At 41.4% G+C, this 9,730-nt stretch overlaps 1 protein-coding gene across 1 annotated transcript; it reads left to right on the top strand.

Annotated features, from left to right (window-relative positions):
* Positions 1-310: 310 nt before the first annotated feature.
* On the top strand, positions 311-9,408 carry MRPL15 (mitochondrial ribosomal protein L15). Its single transcript, XM_040550437.1, has 5 exons — positions 311-499; positions 3,954-4,111; positions 6,648-6,813; positions 7,326-7,449; positions 8,834-9,408. Exons 1-5 carry the CDS (start codon positions 401-403, stop codon positions 9,169-9,171), a joined length of 885 nt encoding a protein of 294 aa, XP_040406371.1. The 5' UTR covers positions 311-400; the 3' UTR covers positions 9,172-9,408.
* The last annotated feature ends 322 nt before the right edge of the window (positions 9,409-9,730 follow it).

Below are 9,730 nucleotides of genomic sequence, written 5' to 3' on the forward strand. Positions count from 1 at the left end.
TAGGGAAAGAGGAGTCTGCATGTGAATGTTTTCTAGGTAGCCTGAGGTAGTGCAAGCTTTATAAGGCAAAACACTAGCTATTATAGCAAAAAAATAGTATGTATTTTCCCTGCCCTAGTGGCTGAAACACACTGGGACGGTTCCCCACCACACTTCGTACAGCTGTTTGGCAGACTACCACGAAAAGCAACGCACCTCGCCCCGACCCTCGCACACTTTACAATGCAGCCAACCCCCCCCTTTCACACCCTCCCCCCGCCGCCATGTCGGGGCCGCGCTTTCGCGGGCGCGCTCCCGCCTTGGGAGGGGGGGAGGCGCGACAGTGCTGCGAGGCGCGCTTTGCGGCTGCTGCCATAAAGCAGCTCCTGCCCGGCAGCGGCGTTGCCGCCCTTGGGCCGGGATGAGCGGCCCCGGCGGGAGCAAGGCCCTGGAGCTGCTGCGGTCGCTGCCCAGGGTCAGCCTGGCCAACCTGAGGCCCAGCCCCGGCTCCAAAAAGAAGGTGAGCGCCTGCGGCGGGCGGGCGGGCGGGCGGGGGTGTCGGCTTTGTGCGTTGTCCCGTGTCCTCGGAGCGTGCGTGGGTGCGTGGGGCTGTCCCTGTAGACTGCTGGCCGATGGGTGGCCTTAGCTAAACCTGGGGGCCGTTGTTGTGGGTGGGAGACTGTAACAAAAGTCACTGGGTGGACCGTTCCGTGGGTAGGGAATTGGCTTGAAGGCTGCACCCAGAGGGTGGTGGTCAATAGCTCTATGTCTAAGTGGAGGCCGGTGATGACTGGTGTCCTTGAGAGGTCTGTCCTGGGACTAGTGCTTTTTAATATCTTAATCAATGACGCAGACAGTGGGCTTGAGTGCGCCCTCAGTGAGTTTGTAGATGACACTAAGCTGAGTGGTGCAGCCAATACAACAGAAGGAAGGGAAGACATCCAAAAGGACCTGGACAGAACGGAGAAGTGGGCCCATGTGAACCTAATGAGGTTCAACAAGTCCAAGTGCAAGGTGCTGCACCTGAGTTGGGGCAATCCCAGACATGAGTACAGACTGGGAGAAGAACTCACTGAGAGCAGCCCTGCAGAGAAGGACTTGGGGGTTCTGGTGGATGAAAAGCTCGACACGAGCCAGCAGTGCGTGCTTGCAGCCCAGAAGGCCAACTGTGTCCTGGGCAGCATCACCAGAGGAGAGGCCAGCAGGGTGAGGGAGGTGATTGTGCCCCTCTGCTCCGCCCTTGTGAGGCCCCACCTGGAGTGCTGCGTCCAGGTGTGGGGCCCCCAGCACAAGAAGGACGTGGGGCTGTTGGATTGGACCAACAGTGTTTTCTAGAAATGCTTACAGAGCTGTTGAGTACTCCTTTGCTTACTTTTAACTGCAAAGAGATATGACAAGGCAAGAAAATAGATGTTCTCTCCTGCTGCAGCTGTCAGGGTTCCCCTGTCGAGTGACTTATCTTGACCCAACTTCACTAGGGTTCAAGAGGAACGGGAAGAAGAGGTCCTGTACAGAGCTGATGTGGTTATTCTTAAGGATTTTCAGACTAGTTCAGGCCCCAAAACAGCATTTTCAGGTTTAGCATCCAGAAGTTGTGAGATTTTCTGAATTTGAGGTTTAAAGAAAGTAGAGCTAATATTTTCCTTTCAGTGTTTTTTCTCAGGACTTTTTATTTTTCAAGATAGCTGCTGGGGTTAGGAAAACACTTTTTTTTTTAATCATCTTTTGAAAGTAGAGATTTTTTTGTATACTCATTGGGTCTTTAGCAAGTAACTTGCAACTTCAAATAGGAAATGAATTATTATTTTTTCCTGTGTTAGCACTAACTATTGGCCTCCAGTTAGAGCTCATACAGGTGACCTCAACTCTCTTTCTCATGGAACCTGACAGCTTTAATCTGTGACTATTCTGCTCACGTGAGTGGATTGAAGAGCATTTTACTTCACAAACAAGTTGCCAAAACAACCCAGATGTTCGGATTGACTTCACTGACAGTCTGGTCAATATACCAATTGCACTCCAGTTTTGACCCCGAATCACCTGTGTATTTGTGTTAAATGAAGCCACTGCGTACACGGCGGTGTGGGCAGGTTGTGTCCTCCCTCTGCCTCCAAGTGCAGTGAACCAGATCACGGAACTAAACCTGATGAAAACTAATTAGGCCAAAAGTTAGTTTTCATCCAGTTTAATTCCCTGGTCTGTCCAACGCAGGGGCATGCGGCACAAGGGATCCTGCATGTAAAGCAGCAGCATGTGGGTGAGGGATGGGACAGCTTCCTTTGGTGGCAGGAGTAGTCTGGTCTAGTGTCCTTCACTTGACCTTTATGCTGCTTAGCGTTAATACAGGTAAAGCTGTGCACCTTAGATCAGGTGTTTCAAGCATATTCATGCATTTTTTTCTGATTTATGTCCACATTGGCATTCTTATTAATATGACAGTGTGCAGTAGGTGATCGGTAACTTTGGAAAACTTGCAGGCACAGTAGAAAGCATAAAACATCAAACTTCGTGTCTTTGTGGTGTTAGGCAAATAGTCAGGTACCGTGATGCACTGAACGGTTTTCAGACCTCAATTTCACTGAATATTCTGTGCTGCAGTGTTACTGCATAGCAAGACCTGCAGGATACGGGGTGTCCGCGGTTTGGTTGAGTGTTGAACACGAAAATAGAATATGAAGAAACTGCCTGTAGTCTCTTCAATAATGACTTCTTTAAATTATTATTGATCCAGCAGGGACTCAGTCAATGTTAGCTTGTAAGCATTACAAATGCTATTTAAAATGTGTTGCTTTACCGGTTCAAGTTGAGGAACACAATGGAAAATAGCAAGTGTGTGTATTCCGTTGTGGAGATACGAGACTTAGCTATATGGCACTGCTCCTTCCACGTGTGTTTGCAGTCCAGTCAACGTTAGCTCAAATGGGAAAGCTTTGTGAGGCCAAATGGATGCTACAAAATGGTGCACAGGTATGGTCGTGTCTCTTGGAGCTGAGCAGAGATCCCTTACTGCGTTCAGCCGTTCAGCACAGCAGTGAGGAATCTGAAGCTTATGGCTTATCCCCAACACAGCATGAAGAAATCAAAGTGATCCTTAGTGCTGCAAAATCCTCAGTGCATGAACTATAGCTGTCTGACATGGTAGGCTTTTAATAGCTAGGTCAGTGAGGGCTGGCACCACTGCATTTAATACCTGGCACTCCAAGGTGCTCGTTCCTACCATTGTTTACTGCCTGTCTTGTAATGCTACAGCTACTGGCATACCTGTGCTGTACCGAATGGTGCAGCTGATCTGAATTTGCAGGGGGAGGGAAAAGGTTTTACCTTTGCATAGATCTTTGATCCTGTTCACTGTTTAGCTATGTAAGTGCTTTTCCTGGCACAAACAGGAGGTGAGTGCAAGAGGATTGCTGAAATGCTGTACTTAACGGCTGCAATTCTAATTTAAAGTGCTCAGGAAACTAATTGCTTAGTTTCACGGTCTTAATTTAAGCAGTAATAAAGTTTTGAAATATAATCCTCTCTTCTGATTTGTAGCCAGTGGTTTCAGACTTGCTAAAAAGTCTGAGTCCATGAAAAGAACTATATATATGTATAGCATGTGTAGTCTGTTCCCTTGAAGTGATTTTTTTCATTGTTAGTGTTCAGAAATTTCTGAGTACTGAGCAGCTTTCTTATGAAACAGGAGGAGATATCAAAGGTTAATTCAGAGGAATTATCTAACTTGGGGAGAGCAGGATATTAAGAGGTAGGGTTAAGTACTGGTATTTCTTTTGTTGCAATACCTGCCTAGAGCTGTGTGCAAAAATGACATCAGCTGCTTTTCTGAGTATTTTTCCCCTTAAAAAAGAGCTAGTTCTTTTTTTTTTCTCCGAGAATCAGCATTTTGTTAAGTTGGTTATACCTCTGAAATTTTCTGTTTTATAGATACTTATTTACAAAGTCGTTGACTAACTATGCTGTTGTTTGTTTTCAAGGAGAAAAGACGTGGCCGCGGAAGATATGGAGGTAGAAAGTGTGGCAGAGGTCACAAAGGAGAAAGACAAAGAGGAAATCGTCCCCGATTAGGCTTTGAGGGTGGCCAAACTCCATTTTATTTGGCCATACCAAAGTATGGGTTTAATGAGGGACATAGGTAAGTTTCCTCACATTTAAGCAGGCTGATTAACTTCTGAGTTTCTTAAGTGTTCTCCTGAAGCCAGAATCTGTCTAATATGCCAAAACAGGGCTCACTGAAGATGAGAGATTCCTCTGTGATCGTTAGCTTGCCTGTCAGCACAATCTCTCATTTCTTGGGAGATTTAATTTATTTTAATGAATATAATTTATTTTTTGTTGTTTTACACCTCTTATTTGCCCTTTTTCTTTGCATAATTCTTCGTATGTTGCATGTGCCCGTGCCCCTACAGCTGAGCACATTTCTTCTCTGAGGCCATTCCTCCGTACATGCTTGGTTTTTCCCATTCCTCTCTTCTCAGCAGATAGCCCATTGGACTGACTGGAAACGGCCCCATTAGTGAACTCCTGTGAAGATGTTAGGCTTGGAAGTGTAATCCGAAGTCTGTCTTTGTTATTTCACTCTGCTTTATTCACTCGAAGCTCTGATCTGCTGCCAGCCAAACAAACCTGCTTCTCCTCATTACTGTACATTTTAGCCATGCGAAGCTGCTGTCTTTGTCTGTCTGTGCCCCATCTGTTCCGCCTAGTATCTTAACAAACTCTTTAATACCAAGTCTGTTGGATGAGTCCATTAAGACATCTTTCGCCATTGTTCTCAGGCATTCTGCCTTGGCTGTCACTTCTGTCCCCTTTTCACATTGTGCTTGCTTGTGCCATTGTCCATCTTCCAGCTTTTTAAAATGATTGTCCTAACATGTCTTTTCTCTAGTTGCTATTCTTAGCTGTGGATCTGTGTGTCAGTGTTTTTATTCATTTTCTTTGCTATAGTGACAGATAAAAATTCTGTGTTTTTTTTGTCCTTTTTGTTTAAATCTGTTTTTTGTTTCCGAAATATCCATACAGTGCTGCTCTGCTACAGGTACTAGTTACAAAAACGTGCCACATCTAGCAGACAGTTGAAGAATGAAAGTACTAATGTGTATTTATTCAGAAGTTGTTAAACTTGCAGTTTGGTTTCATGTTTCATTTGCTGATAAAACTTCAGCAAATATCTGCACATTTTTTGTAGTTTCAATTTATACGTGAAGTGTAACTTACAGACCTGTCCTCTATTATTAAAGGTTTTCTCTGCAAGTCTTGTTAGTTTTGAAGTGTTTTAAACTATATTTCCAAGTACTCTCCCTCTTTACTTAATTTATTGTAAGAGTAACCAAGAAGCGCTTTTGATACACAGAGGATGTGCTGCAGAATGCAGATGCTGATATTATGTTAACAGCAGTCACAAGTTTATTCACAAAGAACACAAATCCAAGCCTCTGCAGTGAAAAAAACTGAACAATGTTTTGCTGCTTTTTAACCATGTCTGGCACACGTGGAAACAACAACAAAAAACACTTCATAATTTTTCAATGTTTTCAAGATTCCAGTATGAGGCTACTGTAAATGTTTTTCTAGTGAACATTGTAAGTGCAATTGAGAGACTATTGTGGCAGGATAGGAACATGCTGAACAGTGTCTCTACCTGTTTATCTTCACATCATTCTTTTTTTTCTGTCTGCAGTGGTGTTTCTCTGCTTTTTGAACTCTTGCTCTGTTAGGAACTGTCTGACGGGTAATTCTGCTGCTTGGTTGTTTTCTGTTTCGTTTTGCTTAGCATACCATTAACAGAGATAGGCTTTTCATTTTTTCTACTAACACAGATTTCCAGTAGTGGTGGTGAAATAGATCACTTGAGAAAGTTCTGAGCAGCACCATAACTGGTATGCAGGAGGCGTAGAACCAGGAAGGACTACCCAGAGGATTGGTTTGTGCAGTGAAGTTAGAACTTCATAAAATGCTGCTGAAGGTGATAGCTACTGACGAAATATTCCATTTTCCTTTGGGGATATGGATTAATGTAGATGTTCTTAATATTTCTCTCCCTTGGAGGATGTTGAGGAAGATTCCATTTACTACTTGTTAGATGTCAGGTGCAGTGGTAATGAACTAAAAAAACTTGTTGGATAGAGGCAAGCGGTGCAGGAGCATATACTGGGCTTGGCTGCTACTCTGACTAAATTTCTATGGAAAGGCAGAGGTACTTTTTTTTTATTGTGGGTGTTTTTTGCTTGTTTTTATTCATTTGTTGTCTTTTGGTTGGTTGGATTTTTTTGGTCAGATTTTCCAAATGCATCACTGAGGCTACCAAGATGGATTCACTTTGAAAGTGATAGTTATTTAGAATCTTGTTGACTTACCAAGAAATGCTGATGCTTCAATTTCTTCATGTCTTGCTGCTTCCTTAAAACAGTCAGCAGATAGAGAGGTATTCTGGAGTAAAAGGATTTATGTCATATTAGGGGTGGGAACTGAATGTGTAATGCAGTCTTGAGCTCTAACTGAGGCTTTTAAGTGTAGTTTAATGCAGATATGATTTTGGCTTATGGATGACTGTTTCAAGCATTTTCTTGGTAGTTCTAGGACTAGGTAGAAAACGGAATATGTGCTGTATATCATTGACCAGTTCTATTAAAGTTTCATAAATATCTTTGTTCCTTTTTTTCTCTCCCCAGCCTCAGACGTCAGTATCAACCACTCAGTCTTCAGAAGCTGCAGTACCTGATTGATCTGGGTAGAGTTGACCCCACACAACCAATTGACTTAACACAGCTTACTAATGCCAGAGGTGTAACAGTACAACCTCTCAAACGAGATTATGGCATCCAGCTGGTGGAGGAGGTATGCATACAAAATAAATTTATTGTTTTAGGCAGTGTAAAGCCTTGAGTTTTCAATTTTTCCACACCAGGCTATCCAACTGTCCTTCTCCTTCCTCTGTTTTGGAAGCATGTTTGTTTTTCTAAGTTAGTTTTCTGTGGATTTTTTTTGTGATATTAAATCCACTAGAGGGCACTGTGTGTTAGCAAAATAATGGGATGGTGTTTCAAGACCAGAGAGACTATACAAAGGTAATAGTTAAGGAACACGTAGCAAGAGGTCAAAAAAGTGTTTCAGAACAGAAAACTGGAATGTACTGAAAGAAATGTCTGAAAACTTTGGACAGGCAGGCTTTTTTACTTGAACCAAAGTGACTGCTTGAGAACAATATGGTTACTGTTCTTGGTGCACCAAACAGACAAATCATAATATTTTGCAGGACTTAATGTTTCTTGTAGGTTTGCAGAGAGGATTGAATGTATGCCTTAAAATAGTCATTTTAATGTTACTCTAATATGTTTTGAAACTTACAGGGTGCTGATATTTTTTCAGCAAAAGTAAACATTGAAGTACAAAGGGCATCTGAATTAGCAATTGCAACCATAGAAAAAAATGGAGGTGTTATTACAACATCGTTCTACGATCCAAGGAGCTTGGGTAAGGATTTCCACTCTTTTCCATCTGTGAGAAGATGAAGTCATCCAAATCTCTCCAAATAGTTCTTACTGGATGATCCTCCACTTTCTCTGTTCTGAGACATCCAGCAACATATATAAATGTTATATATAACACTATGTGCTTTTTTAACTGTTCACCTGTTTAGCCCTACTAGTGTTAATAGTTACTTACCAATCAACCGGTTAAAGAAATGTAAGTAGCTCTGTAGATAGAGGAACTAATAAAGGATTGTTTCTTTGAATTTTTGTATTTCAACTTTTCCACACATTTAATAACCCTAGGAAAATTCAGGGGAAAAAATGGACTTAAATAACAATTGGTTGTTGATATATTTTATTTAAATACTTTTCCACTTAAAGTGAGGAAGTAACTAAGCTAGAGAAGGTCAGAATCGTTCCAGTCAAAATGGCTATTGTTTTGAGAACACTTTCACTGAAGAATGTGGCTTTACTTTGCTTGAGGCTGCATCCTGCCTAATATTCATTCATGCACTTTTTATTTGCCATAATGGAGATTTCATGTGTGAATGAAGCTGAGGACAAGAGGAGTAGATATTTTCCAGTGTGCAAAATATGTTACCCTGGACTGATACAAGTTTGTTTGTTTTCTCATCCAGAAAATGATCTAAATATTGAATTTAAAAGGGTCTGGAAAGTAACTTGCCGACTGTAGCAAAATTTGAGGAGAGGATACTCTCACAAATGTCTAAAAAGAATCACAGAATAGTTTGGGTTGGAAGGGACCTTAAAGGCACCCAGTTCCAACCTCCTGCCATGGGCAGGGACACCTCCCACCGGACCAGGTTGTCCAGAGCCCCATCCAGCCTGGCCTTGAACACTTCCGGGGATGGGGCATCCACAGCTTCTCTGGGCAACTTGTGCCAGTGCCTCACTGCCTTCTGAGTGAAGAATTTATTTCCTATATCCAGTCTAAATAGGTGTACATACTGTTGATTCTTCATTTAAAATACTTACAGAAACATGAAATTCTATACTTGTTGACTGTGTAAATACCCACTTCTAACCTGGAAGTCCATCTTTGGAATAAGATGCCATCTTCTGGCTTAGTTATTGTATCTTTCCAAAGCAGGCATTCTAAATCCATTAGAAATAATGATTCATCTGGATTGTTTTAACTGATCTTTATAGTGACAGTTGTCACTAGAGTTGTTTGTTTGGGTAAGTGTAACTTGTAAATGTTCAGAATTAAATAAGAATATTAAGATTTGTTTTTTGCTTGATATTCTTTAATAAATGAGTTCAATAACTTATTTTAGCACAAAATATCAAAAAAAAAAAGTGTAATGTCTCTAAATGTTGATTATAAAGCATCATATCTAATTTTGTCTCTTCTCTGCACACAGAAATTTTAATTAAGCCAGTAGTGTTTTTTCTGCGTGGCCAGCCTATTCCAAAGCGGATGCTTCCACCTGAAGATCTAGTTCGTTACTACACAGATGCCAGTAATCGGGGGTATCTGGCAGATCCATCCAAGGTTGAAGAAGCCAGGCTTGAACTTGCCAAGAAATATGGTTATTCCCTACCAGACATAACTAAAGATGAGCTCTTCAAAATGTTAAGCACACGCAAGGATCCCAGGCAGATATTTTTTGGTCTTGCTCCAGGATGGATTGTAAACATGGCAGACAAGAAAATTCTGAAACCAACCGATGAGAGGCTGTTAAAATACTATAGCTCATGAATTCAGGACTAGAGACAACTGCAGGTGTACAGGAAACATCTGGGTATGAAATAATGGATACAAAGTGGTGTTTGTTTTTTTTAAGACTCCTGTTACACCAGACAAAACAAAAATTATTGTTTATGTAATCTACTGGTGTAGCTCTCAATTTTTTTATTGTCATAATACTGTCCATAAAAAATCTTAATGTTTGGAAACAGTTTAGAGTCTGACATAAATAAAGTGTGTGTTTGGGCACTTTCTCTTGCTATGATTTACTGTTTACTTTTTCAGAAAAAATACTCCAGTGCTACATCTGTTTTAGGGGATGATTCCAAAGAGTAGCTTGACTCATAGTTTGCGTTCTTCTCCCCTCAAAATAAAATCCGAAACATGGTTGTACAAAACAATATTAAGTTTTACAAGTGGTGCATAAAATTTTCTACAACATTAATTGGAATGTTATCTTGAATACCTTTGAGAAGTAAACCATTCATTATTTTTTGGATGGGGAAAATTAAGAACAATTGAAAACATCGAAGTACAGAAGAATTCATTAACCTCTTCAAGTCCACAGCAA

The sequence above is a fragment of the Cygnus olor genome, chromosome 2 (genome assembly GCF_009769625.2).
Source record: "Cygnus olor isolate bCygOlo1 chromosome 2, bCygOlo1.pri.v2, whole genome shotgun sequence".
In the NCBI taxonomy this organism is placed as follows: domain Eukaryota; kingdom Metazoa; phylum Chordata; class Aves; order Anseriformes; family Anatidae; genus Cygnus; species Cygnus olor.